This window comes from Tremella mesenterica, assembly GCF_000271645.1.
Source record: "Tremella mesenterica DSM 1558 unplaced genomic scaffold TREMEscaffold_3, whole genome shotgun sequence".
NCBI lineage: Eukaryota > Fungi > Basidiomycota > Tremellomycetes > Tremellales > Tremellaceae > Tremella > Tremella mesenterica.
The window spans coordinates 1,011,169-1,030,040 of NW_006711227.1; the positions used below are offsets into that span (position 1 = coordinate 1,011,169).

The 18,872-nt window shown below is 47.3% G+C and overlaps 5 protein-coding genes across 5 annotated transcripts; 3 read left to right on the top strand and 2 right to left on the bottom strand.

Annotated features, from left to right (window-relative positions):
* Positions 1 to 231: 231 nt before the first annotated feature.
* TREMEDRAFT_43282 (uncharacterized protein) lies at positions 232 to 2,372 on the top strand (the record flags this gene model as incomplete). Its single annotated transcript, XM_007003297.1, has 5 exons — positions 232 to 291; positions 478 to 714; positions 760 to 880; positions 926 to 1,671; positions 1,797 to 2,372. Exons 2-5 carry the CDS (start codon positions 526 to 528, stop codon positions 2,370 to 2,372), a joined length of 1,632 nt encoding a protein of 543 aa, XP_007003359.1. The 5' UTR covers positions 232 to 291; positions 478 to 525.
* A 163-nt stretch (positions 2,373 to 2,535) lies between these two features.
* On the bottom strand, positions 2,536 to 4,913 carry TREMEDRAFT_28887 (uncharacterized protein; the record flags this gene model as incomplete). The annotated part of the gene is made up of 4 exons (XM_007003165.1): positions 2,536 to 2,824; positions 2,989 to 3,091; positions 3,379 to 3,690; positions 3,950 to 4,913. The coding sequence occupies 4 exons, from the start codon at positions 4,911 to 4,913 to the stop codon at positions 2,536 to 2,538; spliced, it is 1,668 nt and encodes a 555-aa protein (XP_007003227.1).
* Positions 4,914 to 4,924: 11 nt separating this feature from the next.
* TREMEDRAFT_28666 (uncharacterized protein) lies at positions 4,925 to 6,179 on the bottom strand (the record flags this gene model as incomplete). The annotated part of the gene is made up of 5 exons (XM_007003138.1): positions 4,925 to 5,066; positions 5,112 to 5,383; positions 5,430 to 5,614; positions 5,666 to 5,842; positions 5,891 to 6,179. The coding sequence occupies 5 exons, from the start codon at positions 6,177 to 6,179 to the stop codon at positions 4,925 to 4,927; spliced, it is 1,065 nt and encodes a 354-aa protein (XP_007003200.1).
* Positions 6,180 to 7,049: 870 nt separating this feature from the next.
* Positions 7,050 to 12,822, top strand: TREMEDRAFT_61141 (uncharacterized protein; the record flags this gene model as incomplete). Its single annotated transcript, XM_007003462.1, has 10 exons — positions 7,050 to 7,074; positions 7,119 to 7,537; positions 7,584 to 7,707; positions 7,849 to 7,925; positions 7,973 to 8,337; positions 8,381 to 8,601; positions 8,657 to 10,315; positions 10,374 to 12,328; positions 12,383 to 12,484; positions 12,508 to 12,822. The coding sequence occupies 10 exons, from the start codon at positions 7,050 to 7,052 to the stop codon at positions 12,820 to 12,822; spliced, it is 5,262 nt and encodes a 1,753-aa protein (XP_007003524.1).
* Positions 12,823 to 15,008: 2,186 nt separating this feature from the next.
* Positions 15,009 to 16,203, top strand: TREMEDRAFT_61142 (uncharacterized protein; the record flags this gene model as incomplete). Its single annotated transcript, XM_007003463.1, has 5 exons — positions 15,009 to 15,023; positions 15,086 to 15,587; positions 15,629 to 15,747; positions 15,792 to 15,927; positions 16,100 to 16,203. 5 exons carry the CDS (start codon positions 15,009 to 15,011, stop codon positions 16,201 to 16,203), a joined length of 876 nt encoding a protein of 291 aa, XP_007003525.1.
* Positions 16,204 to 18,872: the final 2,669 nt, after the last annotated feature.

The window sequence follows — 18,872 nt, forward strand, 5'->3', positions numbered from 1 at the left end:
GAGCTCATGGCAAGAGGTTTTTACAGAAGTACTAAATATGTAACTCAATTAATCTCTTCATACTTTGACTGTGCCAAGGTGGAGATAGATACATCACGTGACACAGACACGGAGTAAGTGGCAATGTCCGCTACCCACAACTTCCACGCCCTTCGACGAAATTTCCCTCCCCCTCTCTTCCTCACTCTCCTACAACTGATCACTCGCACTGTCTCGCTCCCCTCCCTTTCTCAGCCCATCAGCTTCTTCTTTTGTCAAGATTGAAAGAGACAGATAGCTGACGGGAAAATAGTAAGTCTCTCTTCTCTCCCCCTCCTCCTCATTATATACTTCAATGATGATCGTAATTTGCGTTTGAGTAGTCTTCAGGACTGTGAAACCCTCGTAAATGCCTAAACTACAACGGTCTGAGCTTTCCTATTTCCTCGTAGAGATTATATCCGGCATACATGACTATCGACCTAGGCTGATTTTCAGATCTGACTCTCACCAAAGTTTGATAATAGGCGGTCTGTGGGGCGCGCTATGACAGAGCAAAAAGAAAATCTTTTTCCCACTTTAGGCGAAGTCGCCAGTCAGACCGCAGCTCGGCCTGACCGTCCGGACAACATCCCTATTCAAGAGGGTGAGACCGCCCTTCCCGATGTTGACGATGACGGCGATGATGGAGCAATGCAAGAGATCGACAGTCTCTGTATGCGATGTCACGAGCAGGTTTGTTCTTTTCTCTCACTTCTCATTTTCTCACTGATCATGCAGGGTAAAACCAGATTGTTGCTCACTAGTATCCCCTACTTCAAAGAAATAGTTTTATCATCCTTTCAGTGCGACTCTTGTGGGTGGCGTGATACGGAAATTCAATCAGCAGGAGAAATACAAGGTACGTTTTTTCATCTTTCCAGGTAAAGCTGAACTGATCCGTCAGAAAAAGGAGTCAATTTCACCGTTCATCTATTACGTCAAGAAGATTTGAATAGACAATTGGTCAAATCTGCCACCTCTACCGTTACCTTACCCGATTTGCAACTTACCATACCACCCGGTCGCGGTCAACTGACAACTGTGGAGGGTATCATAAGAGACACTGTACGAGATCTCAACATGTCACAACCTCTACGACGAGTGATGGATCCTGAGAATGCCAAGAAGATCGACGACACTATTGAAGCTCTACGGGATTTGATCGGAATGCCCGAAGACGAGGATGATGATGATGGAGGTGTGGGTCGACCAGATGATGAAGTACTCGCAGTTCGACCCGAAGTCCCTGTGGTGGAGGGACACGAAAAAGCGTTCAAACCATTCACAGTCACTTTAGACGATCCTTCCGGTAATTCATTCTTCCAATTTATAGGAGCAGCCAATGATCCTCAATGGAATATGAGAGCGTATAATAGGACTTTTGAACAGAATGTAGCACTTGGTTTGGTGGCTGCACCGGAAGACGTAGAAGATACGGGTGAAGGCCAGGCTGGTGAAGTGGCGATACCGGAAGATCACAAGTTGAGGGATATGAAGGAATTCGAGGAGTTGCGAGATAAGAAATTGGCCGATATGGGAGTAAATGGGGCTGTCATGCCGGATGAAGTCTTCAGTTTCCCGAGTACTTGTTCGAGTTGCGGACACGCCCTTGACACTCGGATGCAACAAGTCAACATTCCATATTTCCAAGTGAGTCATCTGTAGTCATCTCCCCTTGATCCACATCTTCGTTCGTCAATCATCGTCTTTGGGCGCAGCTTGTGTACATTAGAGTGGCTGTTGCCCAGTGTATGGGGAAAATGCTTATGAACCAGAACATAATTATTATGGCTACCAATTGTCCTGCATGTGGGTATCGAGATAACGAAGTCAAATCCGGTCAAGCCATATCTGATAAAGGCAAACGTATAACTCTCCAAGTGAGCGACGAAGAAGATCTTAGTCGTGATCTTCTCAAATCCGACACTGCCGGTTTGGAAATACCAGAGATTGAATTGGTCCTTCAACCAGGTACTCTCGGTGGAAGGTTCACAACACTCGAAGGTCTCTTGAACGATATTTATAGCGAACTATCTACCAAAGTGTTCAGAGCGGGTGATTCGGCACATGTGGGTGTTGGTCAACAAGATAGAGACGATAAAGATGAAAAAACTTTCGAACAATTCTTGAAGGGTTTGAAAGATTGTATGACAGTGGCTAGACCTTTCACTTTAATCATTGATGATCCTGTCAGTAATAGTTATTTACAAAATATCTATGCTCCGGATCCTGATCCCAACATGACCATAGTGGAGTATGAACGGACGAAAGAGCAGAATGATGATCTAGGTTTGAGTGATATGGTTTTAGAAGGGTATGAGAAGGATGTGGATAAGCCGAAGACATTATGACATGACCATTGTTGAAGTTGTATCAGATCGTAGAAGTATCAGTAGAAAACCCTCATATATTTTGCATGTACTGTAGCAGACTCTTTCTCACAACATATCACAAATGTGCATCGTTTCGAAACTCTCACCAAATTGGTGTTGAAGGTCGAAAGGGGAAGATGGACTACTTGATTTTCCACCCAGCAACAGTCATAGCGGTGGCCAAAACAACACGAGCGATAGCTACAATTTGTTCAAAATCATATCCTTCCCTCTGACTGATATCCCCGCTATTGTGATACTTCGGATCTGCGATAGGACCATTACGTTCATACACCTGAGTGGCGGGGAAACCGTAGGCGACGAAGGATTGATGATCTGAGCAACAAGCTGCGGTTGTGCCGACCACTAATTCGGGGGAGTAAAGATGGGAGACGTTGCCTACGAGATGGGCGGCTTCAGGAAGGCCGATACTGCGGTCGTCAGCTATGGTGTGATTCAAGTACGCCATCCTCTACGGATGGGGATTATGACAAAAGATAAAATAGATGAAACTAGGCTGAGAAATTAGACAAGGGGAGATTAAAACCTTTGACGGTGAGATCGGTAAATTGGTATGTTGGAATTTGGAACTTACGATTCGGGAAGAGCCAGTTGTAATGGTTCACCTGGAACGTGATATCCCAACATATCAGCTTGAATATGTAACAAGACAGTCGCGTTTTGTTCGTAAAGATGTTCTATGAGTCAGAGTTGCGAGATACTTCATATCTGAGAAAAACTCTTGATCTCCATTACACGACAGCCCACAAAGACCGTCAAAGACCCATGACCCAATGTTATTGACCCATCGGACTCGTGCTCATATCAAGGGACAACGTACTCTCCATGCTCTGAAGGGAAGATTAAATTGTAGCATCGAAGATATTTAAACCGAGAGAATATGAGAACTTAAGGAAGAGGGGGAGATATTTAAACCAAGAGAATATGAGAAGTTAAAGAAGAGGAAAGCAACCATCCCACTCACTGGCAAAATAATGACTTCCATATAAACCTTGTTCTTCCCCTGAGAAGAAAGCAACTACCAATTGTTTCTCAAATTGTAATCCTTGACTTGAAATAGCTTCCACTATCCCTAACAATTGTCCAGATCCAGAACCATCATCATTCCCACCTGGAGCTCTAGTGAGCCCGAAAGATCCTCGAGAGTCGTAATGAGCTGAAAGAATGACCATTTCTGTTGAATTTGAAAGAGAAGGATAATGACAAATTACATCTGGAGAGAAACCGGGTAAGAATGGGAAGAAAATACATTCAGGACCTAAGGATTCTACTTTGTCTATAGGAGATCAGCTCTTGATATACGATATTTACTTCTCTTGGAGGTGAATTGAGGTGCTTCTATCCCTTTTTTCAGTTGTCTGGTGGGACTGAGGCAACACTGGTGTTATAGTTCGCATCCTCGGACGAAAAAACGAGAGACCCTTGATTTTGAATATTGGTCCAGCGACCAAGGGAGTTTGGGTGGGATGTGAGATATTCAGAAAAGGAAAGATCAAGAAGAAGAAGGGGAAGACGGGAAGATGATGAGAACTCACGTTTGATCCATTTCGCAGCTTCATGAGCTCCCTGAGTGAATGCATGTCTAGATTTCCAACCACTAGGAGCTTCACCAGTCAACCATCTCACATTTCTTCTCACCGCATTCAATTGGATACCCTCATTCAAAACAGCGTCCAACGTCGGATCAAACTTCAAAGTCTTGGTGAGGTTTGCTAAATTCGAAGCGAAACGAGATCCAACTCCAGGCCATAAAGTCGGTAATGGTTCTTGTGGTAAAGCTACAGGTACTAAATGAGCAGGAAGAAGAGTGTCGAGAATTCCCAATTGGTCCGAAGGGACTTGAAGGAGTAACGAGTTGGAAGAACGATGGAGAAGTATGATCTCTTTCTTTTCCCATGAGATACCGATGACATGTTGCGTTTCATCTTGCGTCAGAGGATTGGAGGATGATGAAAGAGAAGAGATGGTTTCCCATATGGAAGAAAGGTCTGAATCGGAGGGAAGGAGAGAAGGATCAACTCCCGCTGGACCCACCCAAACAATACGTCCATCTTGAGAAGGAGGGACCGAGATGATGGAGCCGGTATTCAAAGAGGAGATCGTCCCTTGAGCAGTGAGACATTCAGGCGAAGGAAGGAAGATGTGTTCTTGAGTATGAGAAGATCCGCCGTAAGTCCCATAGTACGTCGTTTGTAGACAGGCTGGATGGTCCGAGAGAGGTGTGGAGGAAGTTATGAGGATGTCTCGCTTCGAAGCAGTCACAAGTTCTGCTTGGATGTTATAAATCAGGGAAGAAACAAGAAGGGAGTATATCCACATCATGAGTTGTGACACAAGGAATGAAGCGACAAAATTGAAGGATAAGTAGATGGAATTGAAAATGGGAAAGTTGTGGATACGAGAGGGACGCGTGCGCCAAAGGGTGAGTGAGTGAGCTCTAAATGTGAAAATAGGTAGAACAAGGTAACTATGTGAACATTTTGCATGGCTACAATCCATCCCCTCATCACTCAATCTCTCTTTGAATTCCCACTGACTGACAGATTCAGCGTAGAAGGTAGCTTGGTCTCTCCCACCGAAGCTAACAACGACACGCTACCTACAACCATCAAGAACAACATTACCGTCGATACCACCAATATAGCGAAAGGTCTTTCAAATCAGCTTCATCTTCAATCAAATCTTAGCTTGACTCACACGGAATAATCGTCCTTCTGACATTCCACCCCCGCATATCCACTGGTACACTTGCAGCCCCAACATTCCCCATCGACCGTTTTGGCCTTCAAAGCACAAGCACCACGACCGTTGCAGGAAGTCGTCTCTGAGCAGGTCTCGTTGGAAGCGTAACATGGATCCGCCAAGGAGGTGTTGTCTCTACGCTGAGGTGTACGATAATTTGAGCGTGCGGAGATAGGAGTGGAGGGCATGATTATGAGTAGTAAAGGGGGTGAATCAGGTTGTGTCATCTGTATACATCAGAAGTAAACTTATGACAAGTATGAAAATACTTACAGCTTCAAGACCAGCTTTCAAACCTTGTCTTCCTGTTTCCCAAACTTCTCCTCCTTGTTGTACGCCCTTCAAACCAGTGATCGAGATAGCTTCGTAAGACTCTGACTCTGAGGTGCCCGTCCATGGTAAAGAATCAGCGAGTGCGGTAAGGCATGATAGTTCATCTCCTAGTAAAGCGGCAGCTTCTGAAGTATGTCAGCTGGGAAATGAAGGGCAAGATGGAAATGGGAACCCACTCGTACCGGCCATTTCGAAGATATCCTTGAAAGATTTGGCCAATGCAGGGAGTTTCTCCAACATGTGTGAGAGGTAATCTTCCGCCCGTCGAAGATAAGGTGCTAGTAGCGATCTTGTGCTCGAGTCATCAGGAAGGTAGAAGCTGGGTGTTTTGGGAAGGGTAGTAGGGAGGACGTCTAGATTGTCAGTCGAGATTATGTAACGAGAGGAATGTGGTAGCTCACCTTGAGGTTCAACTCCTCCATCGATAATGATCACCCTGGCATTTCCATTCTCATGATCACCATGCCACATGCTTACAAGATGTCCCCAAAGACTCTCATCCTGTGGTATCTCGTCAAAATCGTCGATGGGTTGATGTAAGTGATGAGAGAGGACGGCATTGGCTTGAGAAGGGGTGAGAGTCGGGGCATGTTTGTGTTGCGAGGTAGGTGAAGAGGGGTATAGAAAAACTTGGACGGCAGCGAGGACCACCAGCGGTTGGATTAATAAGCCTGCGGTTATGAGCCGCATGAATACGTACTGACGATTGGGTTGTGAGCCAGTGTACCAGTAGTGTATCAGTAGTTCAAGACAACGGAACATACATGCAACAACAGCGCGTAGGGATAATCCCGACGGAACTCGAATTAATCCCGACGAGATTTTGCCACTTTCTCCCAAAACACGTCACTCAACCCGAGGATCCCTCCACTACTGACCCAAATACCTACGGAATGTCCCCAAATCCCCCCTGTATTGAATATCCATCTTACCGTGGCGTGCTGCATATCTATGTGTTGCCACACGTATTCTGAAGCTATTCACGCAGGCAGAACCTCCGAATTCGGAATCCTTGGCTCGCTGGAGCCATTTGGAGTTCAAATTCGGAAACGCCCCCGAAAGGATGTCTCCTTCAACCCTAGGCACTGTTTGGCGGTGATTGGGCAATCATTTTTCTCCTCTTCTTATTTCAATCATCTTCTTTCCATTGATTTAAACATAATAGTAACTTACTCAATTAAGCTCACAAGCTTTATGTCTCAGAATAATCAAGCTGATCAACTCATTCTTAACGCTTTAAAGAGAAAGTCGCCTTTTCGTGGTCGACCTCCAAAAGTTTATGCTTCTAGTGCACAAACACCATCAACATGTCAGTTTCTTCCCCGAAACTTGTATTACTCCTTACTAACTATGTAGCCGGTCCTTCCCAACGTACTGAGTCTTCTTCTATCTACAAGGCAGCTTCGGAAATCCAGTCAGTTTCGGTTTCGGTGCCCTGTAAGACAGTCCCTTTTCCTTTTGGTTCATTGAAGCTTATGCTCAGTAAATAATTCAGAGCAGTTTCCCGGACCGTCGCAGCTAAGCCCACAGAGTGTTCTTCCCCAATCTTCCAATCACAAGATGCCTCTGTCCACGGCTGATCCCAGTGGGTACTTTCGGACCCCCCCTATGTATCAACTGACAGGAGAGTTGCCTCAGGAAATACTCCTGTATCCTCCAACGGTATTGGTATTGTGACACCCGACTCGGCACCCTGGACAGAGCTTGTCATGGCCTCCCCCTCAGCTTCATTGTCTCCTGCTGTTCCGAAATGGTCTCCCTCTCAACCTCTGAATCCTATTTCGGTGGAAGATGAGATCATGACTGCCAGGCAAGAGGCGGCCGGGCGCTTCCGAATTGTCAATATCTCTTCCGAATCATACTCCGTACCACGTCCTGAGGCTCAAGTCTTGGAGCTGAAAGCTCCTCGCACCGACGCCAGTCTTGGGGTCAACATACGTGCTTTGGAAACCTTCTGTCGATTACCGAATCCTGACCTGGTGGATGATGATCGCTATGAACAGTTTGAGGTGGCGTTTCATCATATTCCGAAAGCCTTTGACGCGTTGGTCAGTGTTCTGCTGTTTCGGAAGTGTAACTCTGTTGATATATTAGCGTCAGGACTACCTCATTGAGACCCAGCATATATCCAAATGTGTTCAAGTGGAATGGTTGGATCCCCCTGGTTTATTGCCCGCCGACATCAGGGGAAGACATGGCCTCTTCTTTGTCTCTGACAGTGCTGTCGCGTCATACCCGAATCGGACAGTGTTTCGGTCGATCTTCCGATGCAGTGGCAACTGTACCCAGATCCAGCCAACTTTGGACAGTGTCCACCACCATGTTGAGCCGAAAGCAAAGGATGAAACACACACAACAGCCGAAGCTCACCCTCCAACTGCTGCCAGCGCACGATATTCCTCAAGGGCACGTTTAAAGTGTGATCTTTTTCTTGAGGTGGGTCACCTAAGGATGATTCATCTTCACTAAGCTGATTTTCTTAGATACGAATGACTCCCAGCAATATCCGAAAAGGGGTCTGTTGTCTGATCCGCCCGAAAGCTGCATATCACGGTCAACCGAACCCGTTGACATTACTTCGGATTTCGCCACATCTCCGAAACCTACTCCACGATGCTGCAACTCTGGTGGGAACGACTGAGTCACGTCTTCGGCTTCGGTGGTACAATTCCTTCTGCAAGATTCACCCCTATGTCCTATGGGTCAAGGCAAATTATCCCGAGCGTCTTCCTACCACCACTGACTTCCAAACTGCCATCCGAACGGCTCTGCGGCAGGAAAGGCTGGATCGGCTACCACTGGCGGCGATAAGTATCTTACATGCGGCCAATCCAAGCTCTTTCCTGCAGTATGTAGCCAGCTTTTCCTTGTCATCATGAGCTGACTGTCAGTTGCGAATATCCTGAAGGCCTGGTACTCGGTGGCACTCAGCCATTCCCAGCTGACTCTTCGTTCATTGCAATCATCAGTCCGAAACATGCATTGCAATCAGCAATTCGGCATGCCACAGATCGGGGCCTCTTTCTGGATTCGTCTTGGAGAAATAAGAATGCCATACGCTGTCCTGTGACCCTGCTAGCAACGGTGAATGAATATGGTCATATGGTCCCTGGTGAGTTCTGTGGTTTGAAGCGTTTCGGGTGGTTTTGGAGCTGACAATGCTCCAGTAGCTGTCATGGTCTCGAATCACGCCAACACCGATTCCTACACCGAATTCTTGAGCGTTATCCGAAAGGCTATCAAGAAAGAAGCGAAAGCATTACTCAAGGGCAAATCATCAGTGGTCTCCGAATATGAGAATGAAGAACAAATCCTCATCAACGCCGAATACATTCACGAGGAGGATTTCCTTCCACTACATTTCATGATTGATTGTGATGACGCCGAACGAAAGGCCATTGAGGAGGTCTTCCCTGGAACTCCAATTCGGTTATGCCAGTTTCATTTCATGCATGCCGCCCGATCTCGAGCACTTCGGCTATTTGGGAGTGATCTGGTGGGTACCGAAAAGGCCTTTGCCTTCCTTGTGGCACTTCGGAGGTGCCAACGATGTTCCGAAGAGGAGTCTTGGTCAGAAGCTTTTGCTCGACTAGAAGCCGATGTTGCGGCAATCAGCAATAACGATCCCGAAATTTGGGACAAAATCAGAACCTGGCTCCTGTCTGAATGGTTCAGCGACAGATGGAGGGGATACCTTGTCGACTATGGTCTGCCACCTCATCACACCCGAGATGGTACTCTCTCAACAAACAACTTTGTCGAAGCGGCATTTCGGACCTTTGACAGAGTATTCCTTGAATCTCGAGCCAACAAACGTATAGACAAACTCCTCACAATCATCATCGACGTTTACTTTCCCATGTATCTCCATTCACCACCAACATCTGCCCGCTGTGACCCCACAGTTCTGTCACACATACTTCAAGGACTGGAGCTTTGGGAGCAAGGGGCGGTTAGGGAATGTTTCGGAGACGAGATGCCTATGTCATTGAGAGGTCAACTAGATCATACATATTGTGTGACATCATCCGAATCGAGCAAAACAACACCGGACTCACATTACTGTGGGATCAAAGACAAAACTCGTGAACGATGCTCCTGCAGATACTTTACCGAAACAGGCAAAAGGTGCTCGGGTCTCTGGGCATTGTACTGCTTTCACACTTGTGGCTCCTCCGAAAAGTATTCTGATGGTGTCACGGCAAACGAACTGCGACTGCAGACTCGAGCTATACAGCTACAACGACGGTTAGGAGAGATATCTTATCCATTGGATCAAGAAGACCTTGTTGCCTATTGGGGACATGACCCTTCGGAGCCTGTGTGGCATGATTGGTCCTCCGAGCAGCCTCCGAAACAGGGCAAGCTCATCAGCATCGATAGTGCCAACCTTGATTTTGTCGAGCCCGATTCCCCCATTACCCGCCGAAACCGATTCCTCAACCATGCTGACGACCATCCCTCAACCACTGCCACCTTACCGGTTTCAAGACCAGAGGCTGATAAGGGTGGCCGTCCAGCAGCTCACCGCCCTCTGCATCCTTATCGCCAAAAGACAGCCCCCACAAAAGCTGGCATTCCTCGGGACGCACTACCACCACGAGATCGACCTTTTGGAGCAAAGAATTATCTTCAATCCTGTTTTGCTCTGTCGTTGTTCCATATTGTCTTCCGAATCCCAGCCTTCGTGTCCGCATTCAACGAAGCTAATGACGCTCTCAGGCCTCACGCACCTTCTTTGATTGTGTTACTAGGTGACTTTCTTAAAGCCATTTCGGTAACTAGACGGCTGGTGGATTTGAAGGACATTGTACCGATCCTCCGAAGTGAGTTCCCTTCCTCCATCATTGCTGCCAATCAGCATGTTCATTTGCTGACATGCAGGTGAGAACTTGATAGATGAAGAATCTCAGCATGATCCGTGTGAACTGTTTCTCAGAATGACAAGCAAATTCAATCAGATCATTAAACAGAACCCGATTCGGAACACATTCGAATTCGGAGTAACCTGGGAATATGTCTTTCAGCCCTGTTCCCATGCAGTCCCTGTCAGGCAAGAGACATCCTCACTGGAGAAGCAAATGACCGTTCTCCAAATCTATCCCCATGGCTCATCACTTAACCTCATCCAGCTCATGAACCTTTCATTGTGGCGTTCATGCAGTCCCCAACATTGCTTTTCGGTACCATGTGATGGACGAATGGCTGTCACTCGAGCACGAGCCAAGATGTCCTTGGAATCCAACAACCTGCCCCGCATGTTACTCCTCAACATTGTCTGGGATCTCCGAAACCCCTCTGCATACCAAGTGATCCACCCTTTTGACATTCCCGAAACTATCAACCCAGCGCAGGTTTCGGCCGTACCTCCTGCTATACTCCCCAGCAATCTTCCAATGTACAGATTGAAGGGAATGCTCTGCCGAAAGGGGGACACCGTGCAGGTGACCAGTGGACACTATGTGGCTTTGCTAAAGCACGATGATGTGCTGTGGGAGATTGACGACGAAAAAACCTCTCGTATGTTTCTGAACCGGGACGCTTTCAGTGGTACACGATTCCCGGTCTTGCTGTTCTATACACTGGAAGATGAAGTCAAGCCATCAGCAAGTCAACCCATTGCCAAAAAGAGACGACTGAATAAGCCAAGTGGGAAAGCAATGTCAAAATCGGCTTCGAATCCTGAAATACCAAAAGCTGAAGGCCCCACAATGGAAGCACCAAATGCCCAGGCTCCAGTTTCGGACGCCATACCAGCTAATTCTTCAAATTCGGAGCTGCCAACAGCCACAGCTCCAACTTCGGCCCCGCCAACGCTCGAACCTCCGAATTCGGGAGATCCGAAGGTTCCTCCACCAAACCCAACGGAACAAGAACCTGCCCCAGTTGATGTCCAGTCCACAAGCTTGGCGCCCACCAGTACCCCTACAGACCCCACCGCTTCTCAGCCCAATGTTCTTCCCACAGTTTCTCAGGGTACCATCCCTCCGAAGCCTACACATATTTCTCCACCTGGTGATGAACCTCCCGAAACCGGGCCTTCCTCGAGCAACATGCTGTGCCAAACCAACACACCCCAGGGTGAATCGGCTCCCCCCGATCAAGCTATCAGTCTCAATCCCACTGTAGCTTCTCAAGACATTACAGCAGAACCAGATTCCTCATCATCATCCATGGACATCGATCCTCCAAGTGTCTTTCCCACTGTTGAACGCTCCCCCTCACCCGAGGTTCCCCAGTACTGTCAACTAGAAAAGGCTCAGTCAGTCATCGCCGAAAGACTAGCACAAGTTCAGTGGCGTTCGGGAGAATCCTTTCAACCTCTCATCTCCGTCAGCACATTTCAAGATGTTGATAGCCTTTCGGACGATCTCCTTGAGGACCTGTGCGACCAGATGGAAGCTATGTTTCATGACATGGCCGAAGATGAGCATAAGGGCTTGAAGCTGCAGGGTGTAGACTCCACCTTTGGGTCAAAAACGTTGCGTAAGTTCTACGGAAGGAATGAGTGGTACACCAATTTCGGAATCGATGATATCTTGCTTTCGGTGTCAGCTTTCATCCGAAATTGTGTGAATCTTGGGATTGGAATGTCTGACCCCATACCAAACTCGTTTGTTTACCGAACACTAGCTGCTGGTGACAGCTGGAACCCATACATACCTGGAAGTACGCCATGGCCTTCTCTCGGCAAGGATGGGCAATGGAGGAAAGAGAACACAGTTGGGGTTCTGATGTCGAGGTCCCATTTTGAGACACTGGTAATCTTTGGGCCACAGAAGCTGGTGTTGATGTATGATGGGGCCGGGGGGACGTATGATTCGGCGAAACAGAAGAAGGTAAGTTGGTCATTCAAAATCACTTCAATGAGGTGCAGCGTCACTGATCAATAGCAATGGTCACGCCTGCTAGAACGCCGTTTGTCCTGGGAAGTCAGAAAAGGCATAGCAACAGAGGCTGAAGCTATGGGTTGGTTGATTGCTCCAAATTCTCAGGTGAGTACAGTGCTACTCCCAAGCTCAATAATGACGTCCAGGCTACCAGGGATAACCTGGACTGGGTTACACAAGTGGACTCACACAGCTGTGGTCCTCTAGCATGTGCCGCTGCATGTCTTCTTCTCCAGGGAATCAGACCGACTGCTTCTGTGCTTGGGGTGAAATCATCAACTCTGGCTAGAGGTGAGAGTAGAAAACTACGAACAAGTGTGCTTCAACTGGTGCTTGCAATGGCTGCACGGGATCCAGCAAATGAGTCTATATTCAGTCCGAAAGTGAAAAAATTGATGGACAAGTCTGTACCTTCCATGACTTACTACATAGATCGCCTGTAGAGAGGTATCACAGCTGGTTGTGCATGAATATAATGACTAATATACCTCTGGATGTAAAAATACACTTGGTTTGCTGCAGATTGGGGCTTGATTATCTTTCCCAAGTGAGTCCGAAGGCACTCCCGAAACACCGAAAACCACCCCGAATCTCGTTGCAAAATGCCCAAAACATGCACCTATGCTAGCTACCCTTGTGCATCGGTCGAATTCCTCCATTGTTTCCTAGCAGGTGCAGTCCTCTTGGACACACAATATGCCAGGTTTATAGACTTGCCCAATGAAGTTCAGCATACCTTGTCACATAACCAAATTCTGCAGCTCATACACTAATCTGCAAAGTCGGTCAACCAACTATGGAGCCATAGCCACATGAAACGGGTATTTACACATATGAAAGTGCTCTGTAGACATGTCTCTTTAAAACCAAAATAGTGGGCAATCTAGCGAAATTCAGAGGGGGAGTTGGTGACTCCCTGGATTGAAGCCTCAAATATGGACAGAACTCTTGGAAGGGATCAAACTTCCTAAGATGTCAAGCACATCCAAGGGGGTCTATTGCCTGCAAAGACATACTTTCAGGTGTCTAGTCTCATCCCGTACACATGGGCGAAGAAGCGAAATCCATGTGGGACAGTGGTGGCCTCTTAACTGTGTTCCTCAGATCATGGGCATAAGGTGCCGAAGCAATAAGCCATTCCTCTGCTTCAAGCACATCTGACCGTCTCATGTATTCCAATATTGTACTGCTTAGGGTCACTAGTCATTGTGTCTACCCAGTGCTTATTTCAATAGTCATAAGCTCTCTTGCAGTGATATATGCAGCCATGACTGTCCGAAATTGGTCAAGGCTGTCCGAAGTCGGTCCGAATTTTGGGGACAATTAATCCTACTACAAGGATCTCTCGCTCACTGACACAAGAAACAGTGAAGTATCTCTTGCAGGGATGTATGCAACATGAGCCAGGCTGGAAGAGTTCAGACATGGAATGCATTACACAGGCTAGTTCACACACAGATGAGACATTTGGACCCCAAACATAGAAAGACCGAAACATGAAATGAAAACACCGAAATGGATACTCGCCAAAATGAACAAGTGACACTACATACAAGGGAACTGTGACACGGATTTGATTGGCTACATTTAATCTTGAGAAGAATGGAGATCTGCATTTGTGGGGATTGTGGGAAAGGGATCATGACGTGTTGGTTTTGAAGAAAGTACATTTTCGGAGTTTGAAGGGTCATTTTCGGAATTCGGTGCGGTACTTTCGGAGTTTCGAGCGGTGATCTTGGTGGAAGGGGGATCAAGACTGTGAGCTCTTCTTCGGTCAGAGTACTCGTTCGGCTTCGCAGAGTAAGTCCTAATGTCAAAGAGGACCTGTAGCCGAGACTTTTCTCGTTTGACCTCTTCGAGTTCTGACTCAAGTTGCCTGATGGTGTAGTTGGCCGATTCCCACTTGTAACGGTACTGGAAACACGACGACTAGGTCGCAGGTTGGGTCGAACTCGATGGAGGTCTCGTGGAAGTCTAGGGGCTCTGGTGCTAATGGATCGTGTCTCCTCTGCAATCGATGTAGCCAAAGAATGATATTGAAGAATCAGCAAAGTTGGTACTTTGCTGATTGTACTATATACTGTCTACAGGTATCCGTGTCCTCCTCTCAGTTCCTACTGCAAGCGTCTATGTACATACTCGGACAGGTGAAAAACCGCTTTTGAGCAAACCCAGTGGGGAAATCTCGAAAAGGGAAAACCCGTCCCTACCTACTGCAGCACTGCCTCCAACTCCCGCTTTCCTCTGTCCTAATCCGTCGAACTCGATAGAGTCCTCTCGATTCGTTGTTACCCCGTAACAAGTTTCCCCCCCTGTCTCAAGGATCCTCGCCGAGGATCCTGAACCCTGTAACCAGGTGATGCACACGGATTGTTCTTAGACACCTTTGGTGCGCCCTGACATCATACCCACGCTAGTGTGACGGTTGCCATGAAAACGCGTCACCCGCACGGACCTCCAATGTGATCGAGAAATTACTGACCAAGTTACCTCCCCGTCTTCTTTCTCTTCTTTCCTCCTCATTCTCTCTTTACCTCTTGTTTGTCGTTCTTTTTACTTATCTATCATCATCCATCCATATCTTACTCATATCTTAGAGTATCCTTCCAACTCTGACCTGTCTGTGAGCATGTCTAAGCGTACTGTAAGCAATTCCCTTCGAATTCGATGTATATCCTCCTATCTCTCACTGGCTGACGAGATTAGTTGTCTCCTTCCACCTCCTCCCGTCAAACTCGAGCTTCTACCTTGGCAATCCTGCCTGACGTCGACCCCGAACTCCTCATGCGTAAAACGAAAAGAATGAGAATTACGTCTGAAGCCGCTTCCTCTCAACCCCCATTGGTTGATGCGTCTCGACGAGCTCTCGACACCATTAAGGAGAAGTATCAATCCGGTCCTTCTCGCGAAGCACAATCGCTCCTTGATGACCATGTCATCGAGCAATATTTCGACTTCGAAGGGGGTGCTGGGCCATCTGCCACTGGTGCGAACCTATCTCCCGCCAAATCCGTCGACTCCGAACACCCTACCGTCGTCGAAAATGAAAATTCTCCCGGTAAGCAACCCACTGGTCCTCCTTCTGAGGCTTCCGACGAACTTGTGGAGGTTCCCGAAGAACTTGGTGACATCTTTCACGCCCCTCGCAAGGTTACCGTCAACCAGGAACTGGTTAAGTTGCTCGAGGATCGAAAAGACTCCGAAATCGGTGAGAATTCCACCGAGTTCTGTTCGCTTCTGACTTGTTAGCTACCCTTTGGGCCAGCATGACCTTCCCCTCTGTTCGTCTCGCGTTGAAGAACGAAGCTCTGGACCGTTTCCGCGAAACCAACGCCATCAAGCCCACTGTAAAGTGGTTTAAGAACGCTGTAAGTCTCGAATTCTTTCAAGTTTTATCGATTCTAATCATTAGCTCGATCGTTTGGCCCAAGGTTGGCGCCTCCGCAACAAAAATGGTGCTGTTGTTCGGCTCGAGGGTGAGCTCTGTACCGATTGTCAACGTCGTCTCGATGGTGGTGAAGACTTTCGTGTTGGTTGTATTGGCCCTCGTAAGTTCTTGCTGCGACTCGTTCAATGTTGATGCAATTCAGTCGGTGGTGTGTGTGGTGAATGCTCTGCTAAGGGTACTTCAAAATGTTCGGTGAAGACCAACAACCCTGAGTCCAAATTCCGTGAGGTACCTGTCTATTTCCTTCGAACTTGGTCGATGTTGATGTATAGGGTATTGTTGTGGGAGCAAGAACGGTCACTTCCAAGGTTACTTTTGTCCTGGAGCACGAGCTTTGTGCGGCTTCGGTCCGCTATCGATCCCTTCCTGCCCATGATCAACCCGCCTGTCTGACCCAACTTTCGGGTTACATCCATCTCTTTACCTCCCTTCTCCTTCCTCTCCCCTCTCAACATCTGGATCTTTACAAATCCCTTCATCTTATTTCCGCCAACTATGCTCCTCCTTCCGCCGATGAAACTCTGGATCATCTTACTTCTACTGGTGATCCTACAGGATTGAGTTCCTCTCAGCCAATCGCTGGTCCCTCCTCTTCTCCCCATACTCCTCTCCCTCGCAATGTCATTCGTATTCCCGCTTCGGCCCGTCGTCCCCGAGCTAATTCTACCACCTCCAACTTTTAGTGTGTTTATATCTCTCTATTTGTAGCTATATTTCCTGTGTATGCATTCATTTCTGACCCAGTTTTGTTGATCTTGATCGAATTCTCACTTTCTTCTGGGGTCCCTCTTCCTCTTTTCCAAAAATTCACCAAAAACGGCCAACTCTTCCACATTTTCTCGTGGTTCCCAGTCATAGGCCGCATTTCCTGTGTATCCTAACCATTTTACCTTGAACTCTTCCTTCCCTCGTCGAATTCTGCTATCCACAATTGCTTCCACATGGAATTCTTCCTGGCCATTTATTACTACGGGTGGTGGGGGTTGTATCTGTCGACCTGGTATCATGTCTCTAGGATGTGGTTCCAACAACGTGACATTGAAGACATTGTGCACTCTCATTGATGGAGGTAGATCTAATTCGAAAGCATTTTTCCCCACTCTCCTTATGATCTTGAAGGGGCCAACGTATTTTGCTTCTAATTTTCGACTGGGTCTTTCCGTCGTAAGATACTTCGTACTCAGTAGTACCTGCTCTCCCTCTCTGAATTCTTCTGGTATACTCTTGTGTCTCCTGTTGTAGTATTCGGCACTAATCTCATTAGCCATCCTGACCTGTTCTTGAACAGTCGCATGTAATTCTCCCATATCTCTCCATTTCCTCTCCAACTTGTTTGACTTTGATCGAATATCGTGCGAATGGATGTCGTAGTGTGGCACATAGCCGTAACAGGCTTCAAAGGGACACAGACCGTGGCTACTATGTGGCGAACAGTTATAAGCGAACTCAGCAATTGGTAGAAGTTGATCCCAATTGTCCATGTTGTAGTTTACTGTCACGAACTACGTCGTAACACCTCGATTACTCCACCAACAATGACCCTCCTTTGGCCATCAAAACCCCATCACGCCTTAACCTCTTTACTCTACACGTAACTCAGGACTTCTGACACCAAGTACGGCGAAGTTAGACGGAGTTAGGCTAAGTAGGGACAATGGGAGCAGAAGTACGGCGAAGTTAGACGGGGTTAGGCTAAGTAGGGACAATGGGAACAGAAGTGCGGCGATGTTAGGCGGGGTTAGGCTAATTAGGGACAATGGGAGCAGAAGTGCGGCGATGTTAGGCGGAGTTAGGCTAAGTAGGGACAATGGGAGCAGAAGTGCGGCGATGTTAGGCGGAGTTAGTCGAAGGAGGAAGAGGATGGCCGAGGGCTCGGGGAAGTTGGACGAAGTGCGTTGAAGTACGTCAAAGCGCGAGAGGGTTGGATGAACGTCTAGGAGGAGTAGATAATATTAGCTGAGAAGATCGCTGAAGTTCTTCAGCGATCCTTGATTGTTGTCAGTAGTGAAAGACAGATAGAGATAGCTATAAATCAAGATACATCGCCATCAGTAGAACAAAACCCTAGTTAGAGTAACTACGCCGAAGTACGCCGTAGTTACACCCCTTTCGACGTCTGCGCCCTCCTGGTTGGGTGAGACATCGACTCAGAGCGTGAAGTTAGCCGAGGTTCGTCGACCGTCGGTCTATTAAGAAATAGTTGTTCGACGGCCGTGACATTTACATACATTCCGAGCAGGATTTCCATCTGTTGATTTACTCGCTCAGTTTGTCCATCTGTTTGAGGGTGATACGCAGTCGAGTATAAGTTCTTTATTCCCAAGAACTGACATATTTCCTTCCAAATTTCCGCCGTAAACTGAGTTCCCCTATCTGACACAATTGTTCGAGGTACTCCATGTTTTGAAAAGATCTCCTTGATGTAGATGTCGGCCACTTTGTTCGCTGTTAGTCCAGTTGTACATGGAATAAATCTAGCCATCTTGGTTAGTCGATCGACTATCACCAGTATCGCGTCGAACTCGGTCGATTTTGGTAGGGGTCCCACCATATCCATAGAGATATCTGTCCAGGGCAGTGTGGGTACTGGTAAAGAGACCAGATGTCCATACGGCTGGTGTCGATGAGTCTTGTGTCGGTTACAGATCTCGCATCCTTTTACGTATTTTGCAATATACTCGTCCAAATGTGGCCAGTAATAGTCCTCTTTGACCATGGTGATAGTTTTGTCTCTTCCTGGATGACCCACTAGCATCGAATCGTGTCTTGCTTTCATTACTTCTAATCTTGCCTGTCCCTCTGGTATGACTACTCTGTTTTTGTATAAGAGTAATCCGCTCTGTGTCCATGATACTATTGGTGTCTCGCTGCTAGCCTGTGTCTTCTGTGTGTCCTGTGTGTTCTGGGTGCTCTGTGTGCTCTGTGTGCTATGTGTCTGTGTCATCTGTAGTCCTAGTTGTCGTATGTTTGCTATGTCTTCTGAGTCTTTCAGTCCGTTCTTGATGAGTCCGAATAATGAGTCTTCCCGGATTGCTCCTCTTACTA